At 44.4% G+C, this 20,158-nt stretch overlaps 1 protein-coding gene across 1 annotated transcript in view; it reads right to left on the bottom strand.

Annotated features, from left to right (window-relative positions):
• The window catches only part of LOC111861774 (GTPase-activating protein CdGAPr), a 182,413-nt gene that overhangs the window by 124,908 nt on the left and 37,347 nt on the right, over nt 1–20,158 (bottom strand). Inside the window, exon 2 of the mRNA XM_023846615.2 lies at nt 4,546–4,658. Within this exon, the coding sequence (XP_023702383.1) occupies nt 4,546–4,623 (78 nt within the window). The 5' untranslated portion in view covers nt 4,624–4,658. The remainder of the gene's footprint in view (nt 1–4,545; nt 4,659–20,158) is intronic.

The following is a 20,158-nucleotide window of genomic DNA, read 5'->3' as shown; positions in this document are numbered from 1 at the left end:
GTACGACATGCACAAATGCATCAACCTCGTATGTAACGTCATTTTCATTCCTGAATTTCTCTGATATGGACATTGAACGTAATTTAGAAAGTGTGTATTGGGCAAGTAACAGGAAACAGATGAAGATAACTGATTACTGTACTCTTAAATAGGTACAGTAAGGCACAACAATTGATGTAATCTATTGTAATTTGNNATATATATATATATATATATATATATATATATCTGTCTCTATCCATCCATCTAAAAGCGAACTGAATGATAGCAAGCATTATCCGAACTTCAAGTAGTGATGAAGGAACAACGTCACTTTATCTGTAACGGCACTTCGTACAGCTGTTGCAAACAAAAATTAAAATGGACAAACAGGAAACTTGCTGTTTACTGTAGTAACATGAGTGAACATTACAAACATTGGGTCACTCCACCCCCCAATAACTGGCAGTTTTGCATAGGACACGAGCGACGTTAAGCTGAAGCAGACGGCTGTCTGCCACTGTACATGTTAAGGTCTCGAACGTCTCGATCGTAGGCGATGGAAGTCTCGAAGAGAGAACCGATCCGGCCCAAACACAGGATCAGCTAGCGCAATGCGCCTCACTCCAATGTGGGTCATACAGAACAGGGCTGGACGAACCGTTCGACCTCAAGCCGCATGCGTCCCGTAAGACTACACACTGTACCGAGCTTTTCTTCATTCCTGTCTCGGGTTTTTAATGTTTCCTTTATTTTTTAGCTCTGTAAATTTGACTTGGATCATCCTGTGTTGTGGCCTGAACAACTGGACGGCACTAGAGTCCTATTCTCCAAACAACGAAACCACGAGGCGGTAGACACTCAACCTCCTTTAAAGACAAGCAGTATAAAGGACACGAACCAAACTTTTTTTATTATATTTTCTTGCAATTTACAATCTACTCTACAAGGGAGCAATAAGTAAATATGTTGTAAGAAATCACTTGTGCGGAGTGATCATCCAGTGATGATTCTCCTATGCAGTATACTATGCAGTATGTTGTTGAGTACGGCTACCCATCTTCAACACTGTGTTCTTTTAAGTCTGAGGGCCACTGTCGCTTTAGTCTTCGTCTGATGTTTAATGGGTTGCTTAGTTCAGTTACGCAACAGTTTTCGTGTCCCATTAGTTGGTTGTGGTATATGATAGAATATCTTGTGGTAATGATAGAATATCACGAACCAAACTGGTTCTAAATTTTAACAAAAAGTTTTTTAAACAATACTTTGTAAATAGACTAATTATAATAATTATAAATGTTTTAACAATGTCATGCACATCGTAGTAATTCTTAAAGAATAAGACCGCCTCTGTGGTCTAGTCGTCAGAGTTCCTGGCTACAGATCCAGAGGTCCCGGGTTCGATACACGACGATACCAAATTTTCTGAGTAGTGGGTCTGGAACGGGGTCCACTCAGCCTCGTGAGGATAACTGAGGAGCTATTACAAGGAAATAGCGGCTCCGGTCTAGAAAACCGAGATTAACGACCAGGTGTCAATAAATCCCATCATCCAAACCAAAACCCATCTATACGTCACGCAAAACTGAACCATTTTGTGGAATGGAAATTGGCAGGGAAGCCGAAGTACTCGAAAAAAAAAACAGTACCAATGCCACAATGTCCATCATAACTCCCATACTACCTGGCCTTGTATCGAACCCGTGGTCAGAAGCTGGCAAATAAGAGCCTAAGCTATGACGCGACGAGATCAGAATATCACCCCTATACCAGTACTATTCTGCCCACTAAGGTAGGCTTCATATTTCGCACAGTGGACGTTGTTAGATATTGGGTGGCATACTGACAGAGCTCCTAACATATCAAGCATATTTTACTTCAGAATTACTGCGTTTGCGGGTTTTTTCGTCGTCTGGTATTCTAGAATCTACAAAACGTTTCGGAATCCGGATCTATTTCCGTCCTTAGGTGAGGGAGAAGACACCTACTCAGTTGGGGCCCTTAGAAAGGGCTAACCTCAACCACTTCCGCTACCTCACCTGAGGACGCAAACATATCCAGTCTCCGAAACGTTGTTTTCTAGATTCTAGAATTCCGGACAATAGGTTTCAAAAATCCAGTAGTTTTGAGTGCTATACACCATCGTCAGAAACCTTTAGTATCTACATACTTTCCCTACTTCGAAAAAAAAATAAAAGTAGGCTCATGAGATCACTTTGCTCTGAGTGTCTGTATGTGCACCTCCTTATCGCTGCTAGACAACTGCGCGGTACATACGTTCCCGCGGCAACGAACCGAAATTCTATCGGAAAGTTCCCGGACTGGCTTAACTTACGCAATTTTGGCTGCCACACCCTTGGGAACATACATGTACAGTGATCCCATAATTTTTCCCATGCTTCAAAAGCACCGTGGGAGTCATTTTCCTTATTGCTGTTGAGTACCGCTTGTGATTCCCTTCGGAAGTCAGACTGTTTCGAAACTTCGTCCCTTCAGTTTCATTTTCAATTTGGGAAACAGCTGGGACTGAACACAGAACCCGTAACTTACTATACTAGTACGCTAACGGGACCGAGTGGTACAGCAGTCAACGATAAACAAACGCCACAGCAGTGTTTAAGTGGACGGAGCGTGAAGCTGACCACACACCTCCATCTCGTGCGGAGGTTAAGAAAGGTGGAGCTGCATCTTCACTTCTACTTTCAAGCGAATGTCACATCAGTGCCTAGACATCTTGTACCATTCGACCCTACATACGTGTATAAAAGACTTTCTTGCACAACGCATCAGTGGGGTCAGAGTTTAAAAGATAAGAAAGATTTTATTCAGTCTACTGTCAAAGTCAAAGTCAATGTCACATTACGACCGACGGTCAGTCAGTCCATCCTGGTGTAGAGCTCCATATGGGTTCATGACCAGATTTTATTTAATTTGACAGTTGCGGTTTTGCCGATGTGAGGCGCCCTGTCTGGCGAGAGGGCGGGTATACCACCAGTCCGAGTAAAAATCTGCAGTATAAGTCATTTGTACGTTTTCTAGTCCGTCACTTATCAAGCTTCCTTGTGTAATCCTCTCTCTCTCTCTTTCTGGCTCTAAAGCCCTTCGGACTTTGTAGCTTTTTCAGTTTTTTAATCTTATTCACAGTCGGCAGGACTCCTTGGACGGGGGATCAGCCCGTTGGAAGGCCGCTACCTACACACACAAGAAAACACATAACAAACGCACACAGACATCCATGCCTCGAGCGGGATTCGAATTCACGGCCCCAGTATTCAAGCAGGCGAAGACGGTTCATGCCTTAGACCACGCGGCCACCGTGATATGCACCTTGTGCAAATTATGTACATACTATTTACAATTTTATATATACAGTATACAGTAAAAAAAAAAAAAAAAAGTAAACCTATCCCCGTACCAGGCCGTGAAGGCCCATAGGGTTGTGAGACGTTGAGGGTCCCACATTATCTAGACAATCGGATCAAAGATGGCGGTAAGGTTGTCAGCCCTATGCGCCGGCCGTGCTTTACTCCCCAGGAATATTATTTAATTAATTCCTGGTACTCATTTCTGTTAGAGGCTGAGTAAACCCCAGGGCCTAGTGCGGCTGGAAGGATTAAGTCAACTGAAAAAATCCAATGACCTCATCAGGATACATTATATACTTGTATGTATATACAATATATATTAGTACAAGGCATCAGTCAGTCCAGCATGAGAACAGCAGATCGTGCCCATGGTAAGTAAAAGTTAAGTAAAGTTGTACCTGCGCTTAACTAATTAAGCACTACGCCATGAAGGCGTATCGGGGAATGGATATATAGATCCACATTTTCTTGCCCTCGGCACTATCTGAAGGTGAGTAGTCAGCTTCACGCCCTTGCCGTTTTACCCCCCGGTACCCATTGGATATGAGGTTGGGTGGGCTCCAGAGCCGGTCTGGAAATTCTTCAGCCTACCAGGACTCGAACTCCGACCCCTCGGTCGTCCAGCCCGTAGCCAGTCGCTGTACCGACTACGCTATTCCGGTTCCTGTCCATGGTTTGTAACTGTCAAAAAGTCTTCGAATGCGTGAAGTATACATCCCCTTGGCGTCTTCATAAGATGGGGTTGGGTACTGGGGGCGACATTACCAAACGAGGGTTAAGAAAACGTGTGGACACTAAGAATCCAGCCATCTGCAGTGAGCATGGGGTAGCCAGACCAGCTATGTCCCACAAATTGCCATGCAGGAACCCTCGCCTGCTGCCCTTATCATCACAACGGAATTTCTCATGAGTCACTGCAGTTACTGGAGGAGCGGTTATGAAAAGCTTGCTTAAACTCATGAAGCACTGGATTCGATCCCGCGACGTTCCGGCTTGTAGCACAGTGCCTCAACCAACTACGCTACCGCGTGCCCCTTCCGCTAATTAATGCCGTCTAAGGAAAAAAAACAGCTGTTTATTGCGAAAACTATACGAAACACACAAATGCAGTTTCATCGTGTCAAAGCATGTGGTACATAGAGTAGCCACTGAGCTCTAAAGAGTTAATGTGGAAATCGCAAAGCATGGTGAAATGCCTTACCTTGGCTACATACTGGGGTGCAATATCAGAGAGCCCTCTTGACCTGCGGGCCCCTGAGGTCACGTGCTCCACTGGCATGCCGGGCTGTCAAGTTGCCCAGACTCTGCCAACAGCTGAAAACAATCAGAATAAGCAAATGTAGAAGAGCAACAACAGCAACATGGAGGTGGCAGGTTCCTTCGAAATGTTCGCACCATCCTCTCGAGGGACTGTACCATAACTCGCCATGGTGTAACGGTCTACAATATGCAGATCAACAGATGAATCCTTCGACAAAACGTCACCATGNGAGGACGGAAACAGATCCAGTTTCCGAAACGTCGTGTTTTTATTTGTTATCTTAAAAACCAGGACGATGGATAAAGTCCAAAAACCCAATATATCAGTGTGTTATACACCATCGTCAGAATCCTATAGTAACTATTTGTCACCATGTGTAGTCCACATAGTCGGCTATTTTGCGACTGCCAAGGGTTCACAGCAAAACGACAGCTGAAGAACCTAGGACATACAGGATTAATCTAAATTACTGTCCGGTTTTCCGTGGCCAATAGGGAGGAACCCTGGTACCCCCTGAATAGGAGGCTGGGTGGGCCCCAGAGTCGGTCTGGACAACGTGAGGAAGAGCTACTGGGACTCGAACTGCGACCCCTCCGTCGCCCAGCTCGTAGCCAGTCGCTATACCGACTGCGCTATCTCGGCTCCACAGCTAAGAGTACCTGTATCTAAAAACAGAAATGGATAACAATGACCACAGTCATTACATACATTTTAACGTGGTCGGCCGCTGAAATTATGTACATGAAGTGTGAAATGGCGGGAATTATATTCTAAGCACGTCTCTGACGTTAGTAACCTACAGAACATGTTTTTGCGCACAGTGCTGTCATCTACGTTGTGAAGCCACGCAGTTCGGAGACAACATGATATTTATGAGGTACATATCGCCAGTATCGGAGCCGAGGTAGCGAAATCGGTATAGCGACTGGCTACGGGCTGCACGACTGAGGGATCGGAGTTCAAGTCACGGTTGGGACAATACAATCGTAATTTTCTCCAACTCGTCCATACCGTCTCTGCGATCCACCCATCCTCCTATCCAATTGGCACCGGAGGCAAAGCGGCCGGGGCGTGAAGGTGGCCACTCACCTCCAACTAGTGCCGAGATCAAGAAAATGTGGATCTATACATCCACTCTTCCATACGCCTGCATGGCGTAGTGCTTAAATTCGTTGAGCACGATGACAANAGACAGATAACCTCAAATCTAGCAGGTTTTGTGAACCATGACAGTATGAATAAGCGTCACGAACGTTGCAGCTTATTTCTGCTAAGTAACGGAAGCCTGTCTTTGTCACGCTGTCTCGACTCATCTTCTGTCCCGTTAGGTGGAGCCCTAAGTGTATAAAAATGCTATAACTTATCATATTCTACTATCATTACACGGTTGCGCAATAAAACAACATTACGGCTGCCCTCAATTTAACTACTGAAAAAGAAATATGTCCTACATACATTTTTAGTGTACTCACTTCTTACATGGACTCCGCTCCATGGTCTATTCCTAGTCATAATTAATTCCGAAATTGCGAAACGTCAGACGATATGAACAGCCAACTGCATGGCTTCTAACTATATATGGTAAAACAACACATAAACATTAGGACACATGAACGCACACTGCTGAAATCATATCTAATGAACTGAATCAACGAAATTTGTGCCATAACTCAGGCGGTTTGTCGCCGGCTTCCCACCAAGGCGGCCCGGATTCGACCCCAGGTCAGGCCGTGTGCCATTTGTTGCACTGGGGCCGGTTTTCTCCCGGAACTTCGATATCCCCCCCCCATGAATTCCCATCCCACCAACTGCTTCACATTCATTACTCATCCCGTCATCGACACTGCACATACAGTCTCATAGCTTCGTTGAATAACGAAGTATTAATAAAAACAAGAGAAATTCGAAAAAAAAAATCCGTGACCTGTACGCCGCAACCGAACTATACCGACCGAGAAACCGCCGTTTGTCGGCGAAGTTAGTGCCAACTTTAGCGGATAGAGGGTGTAGGGTGGTCAGCTCAACGGATCCCCAAGGCCGTTAATCTCTGTTTTCTACACCGGAAAAGAAATTTGAATACTCGTACAGTGGAACCTCGCTTAACGAGTACATCTCATAACGAGTAATTCGCACAACGAGCAAAACAAACTGTAAAGGGATGACTCGCTTAACGAGCGACGTTTCGCATAACGAGTGACGAGAGGGGAAGTCCCGGATTGTGCGCTTGCTACATCAGTCAGTGTTCAGCACTTGTTCCGCTAGCTCTTAGTGTCGCTTGTGATCACACATTTTTCCAAACTTGTGTTCAGACATATTATTTGTGATTTTTTGTTGTGCAAAGTTTAGTAACCCTCGCAAAAATGTCCCCGAAGAAAAAGCCGCAAAAAGACAGCCATAAGAGAATAAAAATGACCGTAGAAATGAAACATAAAATCACTGAAAAGCGAGAACGAGGTGTGAGCGTGGCTGATCTAGCACGGACATACAATCGGTCTACATCAACGCTTTGCACTATCCTCAAGAACAAGGACTAGATTAAGGAGATAGATGCTTCAAAGGCAGTGACAAGAATATCTACGCAACGGTTAAGTATTCTCGACGATGCTGAAAGGTTGCTCCTCATATGGATAAACGAAAAGCAATTGCAAGGCATAGAAGAAAAGATGAAGATGATTCACGCTCCTTATCAATGTATATATAATTTTCTTTCAATAAAAGTTATAAATAATTTGTTTCAGTATTTTTTTCGGCATGGAACGCATTATCGTATTTTATATTAATTTATATGGGAAAAATTGTTTCGCATTACGAGTAAGATTCTGGAACGAATTCTGCTCGTTAAGCGAGGTTCCACTGTACTTTACAAAAAGATCACACAAACTTGTTAAATAAAAAGGTAGCCATAAAAAGAAATGACACGTCTATATCACTTCTAAATAGAGCAGGTTCGGTGGGACATGAGCCTCGGCCTTGAGATGTGCGATAGCTTCGCCGCCTGAACTGAGGTCGAGGGGTACGTGATGCTCAATGTCTCAAGTGCTGTTACTGAGTTCCATTTCAAAAACGTTGGTCCGTTTATGATTAGGCCTGTCATTTTCCGCATCTCAGAGCTCATGTCTCATCGAAAAATTGTAACTTGTAATTTGATACACTCCGATACGGCGTACAGTTAACGAAATAGGTTACAATGGAAAATAATTAATGCCTCTATAGGCTGTAATTCATAGTCTAGCAGACTCTTCACAACTAATCAGCTCTGCCAACAATACAAGTATGGTAGCATGTAGACCCGTTGCTAAGTAATGACTGTATAAACACCGCCTGTTGCTAGGCAACAGATTCCTAGAAAGCAACTGAACAGCGACAGAGGAACGCTTTTTTCTTATGCGGTCCGTAGTGACAAGCTGGACAAGTTTGGAGTTTAGTCAGTTGGGAGATATTCGCCGGCCGGTGAGGACGTAAGCAGAGGACACTGTTAGGATCCACTGTCAGGAAACGGCTAGTGAAAACAAACTGAGACTTAGTATGTGCTGTAGTGAGAAGACGAGTGCATAAATTAGCGGGAGTGTATACGGTGTTCGAGGTAGTAAAGACAGTTCATGTTTTAAACAGCGCGGCCGCTGTTATCGGCAATTTCGTATTGTACTGCATACAATTCCAAAATGCACTGTGCTGATATATACAGCACACCAGAGCAACACAGCTCGACAACTGGCGAGAGAAAAGCGGCGAATGAGAATAATGGTATTGCCGGATATCGAACCCGATATATTCACTTGTGATAAGGCCTACAGAACCCATTCAAGATATGTTAATCAGTGAAAGCTCTTCAATATACGGCAGACCGCTTTGTTACTGAAGCTACATGCTACACTTCGTCAGTGTATTCTCTGAACCCCATTATGGTCTATGGACTCTCTTCTGAAACTAACGGTCCCTCGACAGCTTACAAATTACCTGCCTTTTCTGAAACTCTGTGGTTCATTATCCTGTTCAAAAAAGTCCATCAGGGTCTGAAACACTTTCCCAAGCTGTAATTTTAAAAACGGTGATACATTCCATATTACCATTCATAAAAAAAGCTCGACATAAGAGAACTCAAATTACAAAGCGAATTACTGATCTGATATATTGGTTATCATGGGAGGTGGGCTAGATATAATCCCCTGGTTTTTGGGGCTCAGAAATTACGCCAGTTCCGATGCGATCGTAGCCTATTAGGTATCATCCTGACAATTGTATGGAGACTAACAAAACGCCTCACTTCGCCCTCCAAAACCTTAGCCAGGTTAGCCGGAACCCGGTACCTTCTGAATGCATGTCCACGGTTCCATAACTGGGCTAATCCTGCGCGGTTGTCTATACTATAACTTGGGAATTATCCTATTATCTATTATGTGATCCAGTATAAACCGACTATTTTGACACACAATGTGTATAATTCAGAAACGTGGCATGTTGTATGTGTTTCTGTATGAAATTATGGCGCTTCTAAGTATGATCAGAAACTGTTAGAAACTACACGGGGAGTATTTCCCTTGAGATACGGATGCAATTATAAGGGAAACACACGTGACACAATTACCACATGCTGATACGGACGAATCTGTGTGACGCTCATGTTCTCATAGACGCCTGCCTGTCACGCTATTCCTAAAATTTCGACCAAAAACGAAATTATATCAGACTCAGAGCGCAAATCAGGCGGTAGGCTTCTAGACACAAAGACGAGCCCTCCAAGAGATTCGTATCGCAAACGCAAGACTAACATCGGCCAATGCTGTATCGTGTGTTTATAATGATACGTGATGGAAGGAAGGAAGGAAGGAAGGAAAGCAAGAAAGTAAAGTTTAGAGGCTAGAAGTCGGAAGACTGTTCTTCTGAGGTCATCTGACATCCTTCCCAGTGTCTCGAAGACAATTACATGTAACAGTGAAGAGCGCCCTTTCCAGCGCATTCCTTTCTGTCTCGTACACTGCCTGCCGGACGTGAAACTGGGCGTCTTTAAGACCCAGAGTTATAAAATGTCTGCACATCATAACAATTATAGCGGGTCCGATCACTTTTGTTCAGTCGTCTCGAAAACCGTTAAGATTTAACGGAGAGGGTGCTGGACATAAAATGTCGTTCATTTTTCTCTACAACTTTTATTTAAATTTTTTTTTGTTCCAATAAATATTTAAGGAATTACAATCGGTAGACTTCTCGATATACTCACTCTGAAATTATTCAAATGTATCTACTGTATATAATGACGTTAGGGTCCCGAGTTCAAAGCCCTCCTACAAGTCCAGTTAACCTACATGACAAGCTTCTATTTTACATTTTGTTATAAAAGATCATTAGAGCGTCTTGTTAAGAGAGCAGACGATAGATGCATATGTGTATGTGTGTGTGTGTGTGGGGGGGGGGTCGTTGGCGTTAACCGATTTTTCAAGAACATCCCCAAAATCATTAAACACAGATACTGTCACGGATCCTGGTAAAGCGAGAAGAAATTAATGGGTTCCGGATTAGACGAAGCGTGTCTTCTGGTGGTCAATTCTCTTCCTGAGGTAGGTTCTGCTACAAACCGGAAGGTCGCGGGTTCGATCCCCGATGTCACTGGTTGTTTCGATTGACCTAATCCTTCCAGCCGCACTATTGCCCTGGTGTCGACTCAGCCTATAGCAGAAATGAGTACCAGGAATCTTTCTGGGGGGAAAGGGCTGCCGGCGCGTAAGGCTCACAACCTCACCGCCATCTGTGTGCCGACTGCCTAGAAAATGTGGGAGCATCGACCTCTCACAACCCTATGGGCCTTCACGGGCTGTTAGAGGGATACATTTTTTGATTCGCTTGGTGGGGGGTGGAGTCTAACTGGGTCCACTCGGCACGGCAGCCACTGATTGACCTATTGTAGCCTGCCCCGGATGATTATGATGGAGAATTTGGTGGAATGAAGATTGGCAGGGGAAACCGAAGTACTCGGAGAAAACCCGCCCCAGCGCCACTTTGTCCACCACAAATCCCACTTGACCAGACCCCGGGATCGAACCCGGGCCGCAGGGGTGGGAAGCCAGCGGCTAACCGCTTGAGCTATGGCGAGGCCTACAGGGATAACTTTGCCTTTACCTTTAGGGCTTTACATATTTTTATGTATAAAATCCTGTTTGGAGATCTCGATAAAATAATATTAAAAAGGATCTGAACGAAATGTAGTTGTAACTTAAAATGGACAGAACTATTTAGGCTAGGGTGAAAAGGCAAGATTCTATGATACGGAAGTATAATTTCCAGTTCTTTTTAGAGGAAGATATTTTTGAAAGATTAACAACTAGGCCACTGACAGCATAAGAAAGATCATATAGCAAGCAGTTCATTATAACTTCATAAACAAGAACTAAATATAGCAGTTTCTCTACAACCAAGGTTCTCAGTATGTATACAATCATACAGACCACAGTATCCTGTCTTGCGTATTCACTTTTCTCCGAACAACGGCGACTAACATCAGTCTCGGAAAAACAGATACTCGAAATTAAGATTATGGTGTTATGGATTATAACATAGCATAGTCTCGTAGGTGGTTAGGAATGTTTCGGAGCAACCTCCTCCTTCCATCTTCAAACCGCAGGACTGAACCCGGGACCTCTAGAATATGTAACAGAAGAGATAACCATCCGACCGTTACATTTCGTACTTAGTAAAAGGTAAAACTGTCCATGTACTTAATTAATTAAGCACCACACTACGAAGACGTATGGGGGAGTGAAGTTATAGCTCCACCATTCTCGAACTCGGCACTATACGGGAGATGGTCAGCTTCCCGCCACAGCCGCTTTATCCTCGGGGAAAGAGCCTTCTACACACATTAGATAGGAGGCTGGGTGGACTCAGAGGCGGTCTGGAAACCGTAGAAAACAGAAAAATCTCTCGTCCCTGCCAGGAATCAAACCCCGGTTCTCTAGCCCGTAGTCCGTCACTATTCCGACTGAGCTATCCCGGCTACTGTCTGGTAATTAAGCTGTCTTTGTACTTTAATACAAGACTTTTAACGTAAAGAGTATAGGCACGTTTAGTCCTGACCTCGAAGAAGCTCGTCATGAGTTTCTGCTTGTCCCAGCCGCCTGGGCTGACGTTACGTGCAATTAGATGCTGCTCTCCATTAGCATGCAGCGCGAGATATGTGCGATATGAGTTGCATGAGGGTATCCGTGACTGCGCGAACAAGGGCGCAGCGCACCTCGCACATTTATAACCGTGCCCATAAAGCGGTTTGATGCCCCAGCACTCCCTACAGACATACCACAGAAATATTATTACAAGGTGGGGTGTTTACAGAGGACGAGAAGTTGAAATTATAGCACTCCCATGCTAAAGGATGTGTTTCTATATTAATATTCCATGAAACAAATGGCCCTTTTATTTCAACAGTTGGCGAACCGCATTCTTACCTTGTGCTCTGCATGGACTAAAACTCGCGATCCGTTCCGACTCGGAATTAATTACAAGACAGTGATCTTTCATAGCAAAAGGAAGCACACCGCTAGAAAGATCTAGACCTAAGTAGGAGGATAATGGTAAGATGGAAAGAAGGTAAAATTGTCCCTGTACTTAATTAAGTACCATACACCTTCATGGCGGGGAGCTTAATTAATTAAGCACAGGGACAACTGTGGCTTATGAATATTGTGGTGTAACCACCACTTGGCCGGTGACGGTAGCCGAGCGTTCCAAGGCATGTACTGTCTTCGCTCGCTTGGAAACCGGGATCGTTGGTTCGAATCCCACTCAGGGCAGGGATATTTAATTTGTGTGTGTGCATTTTTCTGTGTTTGTGTACAGGTAGAGGCCTTGCGACGAGCTGATCACCCGCCCAAGGAGTCCTACCGAATGTGTAAGATCTATAAAAACCGAAGGGAAGGGAGAAGTTCATGGAGGTAGACCTAGGCCCACTGGGGCTGTAGTGCCATGGGAGGGGCGGAAACACCACTTGGCTGTCTTTTGTTTCGGACCCGTTCTATCCGTACAAAACTGAAAGTGTCGGTCGAAAGGTTGGCACCCCTGATTCATATTCGGCAGGATCCATGATCAGATCTCGGCCCTGAAACTGGTTCTTCCGACTCAGAAAGTTCACGTTTCTGTACCTCCCGTAAGGCAAATACCAGGAGAGGGTTTAAATTAGGACACGGAAGTTTCCTTCTACAGCCTTTCGTTCCTCTACTTCCTTTCGCGGATTTTGTCCTCTGATCTGTTACCATGTCAGAATTAATCTGAAAACTGTGACTCTTAAGGCGCGTCCACATTACTCGTGCTCGTGCGTCAGAAGCTGCTGCCGGAAAATCAGGATCTGGAGCTGATATCTGTTGTGAAGAAATGCGAAGGCTTTGTATGCAGACCAGTTTGTGCGTCCACTTCGTCAGCTCCAGATCCTGATTTTCCGGCAGCAGTAAGCTTCTGACGCACGAGCACGAGTAATGTGGACGCGCCTTTACAGATAGTTGGTAGGACTCTTTGCGTGGGGGATCAGCCCGTCATACGGACGCTACCTACACAGGACAACACAAAAATACAAAACGCAGAATACACCCATGCCTGGAGTGGGATTCCAAACCTACGATCCCACGTTTTTTTATTGCTAGTGGGATGGGACTAAGTCCTTCGTACTGCGGCCACTTCTGGCCTATTGTACCAGCCCCAGATGATAGGTGAGGGTGATTGTGGAGCAATTGGTGGAATGAAGACTGGCAGGGGAAACCGAAGTACTCGGAGAAAACCTGCCCTAGCGTCACTTTGTCCACCACAAATCCCACTTGCCGGGCCACCGCGGTGGGAAGCAAGCGACTAACCGCTTGAGCTATGGCGCGGCCCATCCCAGGGTTAGAGCGAACGAAGACATTTCGTGCCTTATACTGAGCGGCCACTGTGATCGGGTACATCTTAATTGATTATTTACTACTACTCATCATATCATTCAACATTACATAATCTCAGCAACTGCAAACGCCTTTAAATAAACAAACATCTGTCGTTTTAAAAACAGCAAAGTCGCTGCTGAGCACCACCATAAAAAGGAATGAAGCAAAACATACGTTCTCTCGTAGCAACTAGATTGTTTTTACATAACGACAAGTAAAAGCATTTCTGCTTCACTGCGGTGAATTGCATTGTCGGTGAAAACTGGGTCTTCAGTTGCAGTAAGACAGCCGAAGAACAATCTTCACTTTGGGGTTACAATCCCTCACGGCATTCGTAATGTATATCCAGTAGATCAATAAACTAAAGAAACCAACAAAATGTTAATGATTATTTCAGTTGGCCATTTAACGACACAGACAGTAAAAAAGAGGTAAAGCTATCCCTGTAGCATGCAGTGGAGGCCCAAAGGGTTGTGAGACGTCGAGACTCCCACATTTTCTAGGCAGTCGGCGGTGACGTTGTCAGCCTTACACGCCGAGCGCCCTTTGCCTTTCTGTTAGAGACTGAGTCAACCCCAAGGCCATAGTGCGGCTGGAAGGATTAGGTAAATTGGAAAAAAAAAATGACATCGGGAATCGAATCCGCGACCTTCTAGCTTGTAGCGTAGTGCCTCAACAAACTACGCTACCGCGTGAACAAACGACACTGTTAAATCGAGACTAAACAGCGTCGGATGAGAGAGAAGTGATGAAGTGGAAAGGATTTGGAAGGATGCGTTCACAGTCTATTCGAAGAACTGTTTAGGCGGTTGCCTAGAGAAAGTGAGAGAAACCATGGAATGCTCAGAAGAGGGGGGCGTCCCCGCAGAAATTCGAAACAAGCGCCTCCCACATACATGTCTCGAGCGTTGCACCTATACCAACAGCTCCGGTCTAGATCCTCACTCATATAAACAAACTCCGAGGTTTTAGTCCGCAGGCGAACTATATCGACCGAGCGACCGCCGCTTGTCGGCGAAGTTCGGCCGTCATTCTCGGTTTCCTAGACCGGAGCCGCTATTTCCTTGAAAGAGCTTCTCAGTTATCCTCACGAGGCTGAGTTGAACCCGTTCCAGACCCACTACCTCTCAGGAAATCTGGTAGCGCCGGGAATCGAACCCAAACCTCTGGATCTGTAACCAGGAACTCTGACCTCTAGACGACAGAGGATGTCCACCCTTACTCATATACTAGTTGATTTAACGGCGCTGACAATAACCCAGACTGTACAGAGTCGAATGTCTTGATGCAGCAAACACAGGAGTTGAAAACCGTGTGGAAAGAAGCGGTCCTAGCCTAAATGAACGTTCTATCCAAGAATCCGCCTGGGGGTACTGAGTAAAATCTTAACTTCCGTCAGTACAGTCTATTTCCCGGCCTGGATTCGAACCAGTACCTCCCAAAGACAAGTCAGAAAGCCCTTGAGCTAACTTGCTCCGTAATAAACAAACATTTTTTATTTACTTCCGTGTACAGTATCCGGGTAATTATACACTCACGTTTTAAAGCGTATATTTTCTTGGTGCCCCAGCGGTTCTTGCATATTCTGAATAACAAATACACATACAATGTAAGTGAACAAGGAGTTCCAGGAACTCATAAAGCCTACTTAACAATTAAATATATTTCCAGTCCTACAAAACTACTGGAGTCGTAGGGGCTCAGCAGGTATAGCGGTGGGATACTGGCAGGACGGCCAGGGTTCGATTCCAGGAAGGAGCAAGATAGACCCAGATGATAGGTGAGGGTGATTGTGGAGCAATTGGTGGAATGAAGATTGGCAGGGCAAACCGAAGTACTCGGAGGAAACCTGCCCCAGCGCCACTTTGTCCACCATAAATCTCACTCGACCAGACCACTGATTGAACCCGGGCCGCCAGGGTGGGAAGCCAGCGACTAACCGCTTGAGCTACGGCGCGGCCCTTTTGTATATGTAAATGTATAATCTATTAACACTTCGATGTCACATTTCACGTGTCCAGCCTCCAATGGGCCTTTAGTTATCATCAACTAACCAAAAGCTAAAGAAAGTGCCACCAAGAATGCCAGGTTGTTATTTTAAAGCCCATACTGCGTTATCGCAAACAAAAATACAGACTGAATACACTACAGCTACTGCTCTCTGCATTCCAAGCCATTCAACTGCTCTGAAGATGGAGGCGATACGTTCCTCCGAAACGTCGGCCAAAACGAAGAATACACGGCGCCTAAACCCAGAAGACGACTTTCTTCATAGTAATCGCCGTGAAAACACCAAAACTTACAAAAATACAGATTCTTCTAATATCTATACCATAAATCACTTCAGAAAACTGAGTTAATTAGCGTTCGAATAGCTTTCACCTTACAGCTTCGAGCGACCGCCATGTTGTTACTGATGACTGTAATGAACTGCATGAACATGGTCGCTGCGATGGGCTCCAAGAACATAACGTTCATACTAAGTTTCGTGCAAATCGGTCAACAGCACTAACAGTTGAAACGGGGGGGGGGCACATACCGCACAGATGGTATGTGCCTATGTTTTCCTGAGATTTTTTTCCTAAGGAAGGAGAGTAGACTAAAAAGGAACAAGACAGAAGCGCAATCCAATTTCAGGCACACTTACTTTCTCCAACACATTTTTTGCGATTTCACATAACTCATCGGCTCTGATGTTCATCTATATGAAATGCAGGTCTATTGCTGTAAACCTATCACAATATACATCACATACAAAAAAAGTTAAGTGAAAGCTACAATTTTAATAATATCATAATTAACATTACGTTCCAATTGCCTGTAAAATGAATCGTTTCTTTATAAGGACATACAGATCTATGGTACTGTGGCGTTCCGCCTAAAAGTCAGAATTTCTGAGTCAGAGCAGGCGTCAACTCTTAGGCAACGGCTCGGTATCCATGGTTCCGGAATGTTATCGGGTTGAGAATGAAACAAACGCGACAAACAGACGTTACCACGGAAATGAAAGCCAGGACTAATGCAGCAGTTTCCGCGGTAACGAATACCTTTAGTTACCGGTGCACAGAACACGTGAAACGGGACCCTTGAACAAGGTGTCTTCTGGGCCGTCCGACTGTCGGTTATAACAGACTAAGAGAGGCCAGAATTGAGGAGACAGAAAAAAGAGAACAGAGACGAACGGAGGAGAGCTGAGAGCAGAAGAAACCAGCTCATCTAAGAACCAGAAGACTACAGACTAGCCAGGTGGCATCATATGGAAGACGGTATTTCAGAAGGATTGAAATTGCAACTGTAAACAACTCCTCCAATAAACAGCTTCGTCTAATCCGGGACCCATTAATTTCTTGTCGCGTTGCCAGGATACGTGACAGTATCATCACATCCGTGTTTTCTTCTGTTAATAACTGCTGAACCAACTGTACATTTCTCATAAAACTTTGCATGAATATCACGCCACTGATTTCCAGTACATGTTTTTACTTACTTTCCTGCCACCAACCAAAATGATAGCTGCAGCGAGAGCAATATCGTAGCGATAAAGCCCTATATTTCAGAGGTGCTTGGTTCTAATCTCGGCCGGGGAACCAGCTACCCCGCCAGAAACATTCCGGTGTAAAGCATCAATCAGGCCACGACCACTTCATTCAAATCCTTTCAAATTCATCAAGCGTCATACCATTCTTGATACTGTCGTCGTTAAGTAACACATAAAACTAACGTTTGCACACTTCGTAGGTGGGAGAGACAGAAGCAGCACGTAATGCAAGATGGAAATTGCATAATGGCGTCTTATACAATGCGGCAGCGGCCTCCGTAGTGTAAGGGTAACGTTCCCACCTCATGACTCAAGGTACGCGGGTTCAAACCCGGCGGAGGTCGTGGAATCTTTAAGGGAGGAAAAATTCAGGGAACAAGTCCTCCTGGAGGGACTTTAAGCCGTGGGTTCCGTGTCTAGGTCTAAGAGACCTCTGAGCAAAATTAGGCAAAAAGTTTCCCGCCCAAAGTAGTTTCCAATGCCTCCGGTAGATGGGGAAGTTACCGGGTACCACTGTCAGAAGAGGGCCGACCTCGCTGGCAGAAAGGGGAGATATCGAGCACCAGTACTGGTAGGGTATGGCGACAGCAGAAATTAAAGGGGGACGTACAACAGACTGCTAGTCGCGGTGCATGGGGAAACCCACCTCCTCTGATACTGAATACTTAATACTGAATATACAATGCGGCAGTTATCTTCTGCTGTTCTGCATTGTGCTGTGAAGTTATGTTGAAGCTTCTGGATGCAATTCGCAGAAAACGTCCAGGCCAACTGGCACGAGGGGTACTGCTTCATCATGACAATGTCATACCCCACAGCCAGAGCAACCCAGGAGAGAAATCAAGAACTACAGTGTAAACTTCTTGAACTTTCACCTCAAAGCCCGGACTTGGCTCCTAGTGACTTCCATCTGTTTGGTCCGCTGTAAAACCACCTTGGTGGAAAACGTTTCGCTGATGACGAGGTTGGAACGGAGGTGCGGAAGTGGCTGAGACAGTCAAACGATTTCTATGTTGCGGGTCTGGTAAAGCGATGGGACAAGTGTATCAGTGTTGGTGAAGGATATGTAGAGTAATATATGTGCTTTTTCCAGGTTCGAATATCAACATCTTTTACATTTTATATCCATATATACAAAAAGAGCGAAGGAACTGTTGAAGTTAAACAGGAACCAGCAACGATGGGTGGTAGGACTACTTACAGGACACTGTCACCTTAAAGGACATCTCTTCAAGTAATAGTCCAACTTGTGAGAGGTGTCAAGAAGAAAATGAAACAGCCACACATATCCTGTGCGAATGTGAGGCCTTAGCTTATTTAAGATTGCGCCACTTGGGTCAGTATTTATGGAACCAAGTGACTATTTTGACGTCCCCATGTACAAAATCCTACGCTTCATTTGAAACGCCGGATTGTTGAGGGCATAATCAGAATGGGAGGCACAATAGATCACTGTGGTCGCGGTGCAAGGGCCTATGCAGCCCACCCCTTGTACATTCATTCATTCATTATATCCATTTGTGACATATTCACTGACTCTCTCTCGTAACTTCAAGGAACTGGGCCCTTTTTGAGATACCACCAGTTGCGGAGGTACTCAAGAACTGCCAAAGAGTTTATGGAACACGAAGGTTCATTACCATGTTCATAATAGTCCTCAACGAGACTCTACCCTAAGCCAGATAAATCCAGATCATATCATTCCATCCTATCTAAGATAACTGTTATGAGCGAGCCTGCCCTATATATAGAGCTTCTGTGTTCCAAGTACCAAATCTCACATCCATTTTCCTTAGCTTAATTTATCCAAATAATCTGTCCTAGTCCGATGCCGTTTTTAAAATTCCGCAACAAAATTATTTTTACAACCGTACTTCCAATCTCCAAGGTGGAGGAGCACCCTTGTCGGCTGTCCACTACTGTTTATCCAACATATTCGCAGCGAACCTCCTCCTCCTCCCTCTGGAGGACATCTCCATCCGGCAATCTTAGGACGGGCCATGCTGGGGTGACAAGTAACCTACTTCACATGGGATTTTCATTAACCCTGATACTAATTTCTTTTATTGCTAGTGGGGTGGGACTAAGTCCCTTGTACTGCGGCCACTTCTGGCCTATTGTACCAGCCCCAGATGATAGGTGAGGGTGATTGTGGAGCAATTGGTGGAATGAAGATTGGCAGGGGAAACCGAAGTACTCGGAGAAAACCTGCCCCAGCGCCACTTTGTCCACCACAAATCCCAAACCCTGATACATAAATATCACACACTTGGTATTAATATTATGCACTTTAGAGACATGTGGCAATAACTCCTGATAAAATGTGCACATTTTTGTTGAAGTATTTCTATTTTGTAGAATGTAAAACACAGCGATCGTGCCAACTATATATCTATATTTAGGTTATGCTTATGTGTCAACAAAAATCTCTAACTGCATGCAGCTGCGCCCTTCTTCTGAAAACGCCAGCTGTGCAGCTCAAGAACTTCCCAGCATTTTATGGAAACCGAAGGTTCATTACTGCGTTCACAAGAACCCTCTACTGGTCCCTATCCTGAGCCAGATAAACCCAATCCATAGCATCCCATTCTATCTCTCTAAGAACCATTTTCATATCATCAGCCCACCTACGATTTGGTCTTCTCAGTGGTCTGTTTCCTTCTGGCTTTTCCGTCAATATCCTATATGCGTTTCTCTTCTTCCCACTCGTGCTACATGTCCTGTCCATCTTATTCTCCTTCAACAAAAACCTCTAATACATTTTAATTCTTCTAATTTAAATTTACAAATGCTATGAAAGTTAACTTACAGTTAGTGTGTTTTGCATGTGCCAAGAAGGAAAACTTNTTGTAAAATTTAAAAAGTATTTAAAAATATTCGTCAGTTATAATAAATATTTTATATACTGAAAACTTGTTAAGATTATTTATCTTATCTGTCCCAATTCTAACACCACGGTGGTGGAACTATGCGCGGTGTTAGAATTGGGACAGCTAAGATAAATAATCTTAACAAGTTTTTAGTATATAAATATTTATTATAATTGACGAACATTTTTAAATACTTTTTTAAATTTTACAATGACATAATGGCAAGCAATGAAATAGATCAACGT

This window comes from Cryptotermes secundus, unplaced genomic scaffold, assembly GCF_002891405.2.
Source record: "Cryptotermes secundus unplaced genomic scaffold, Csec_1.0 scaffold413, whole genome shotgun sequence".
NCBI classification, from domain to species: domain Eukaryota; kingdom Metazoa; phylum Arthropoda; class Insecta; order Blattodea; family Kalotermitidae; genus Cryptotermes; species Cryptotermes secundus.
The sequence above is the reverse complement of the archived record's forward strand: the minus strand, read 5'-3'. Positions and strand labels throughout refer to the sequence as shown.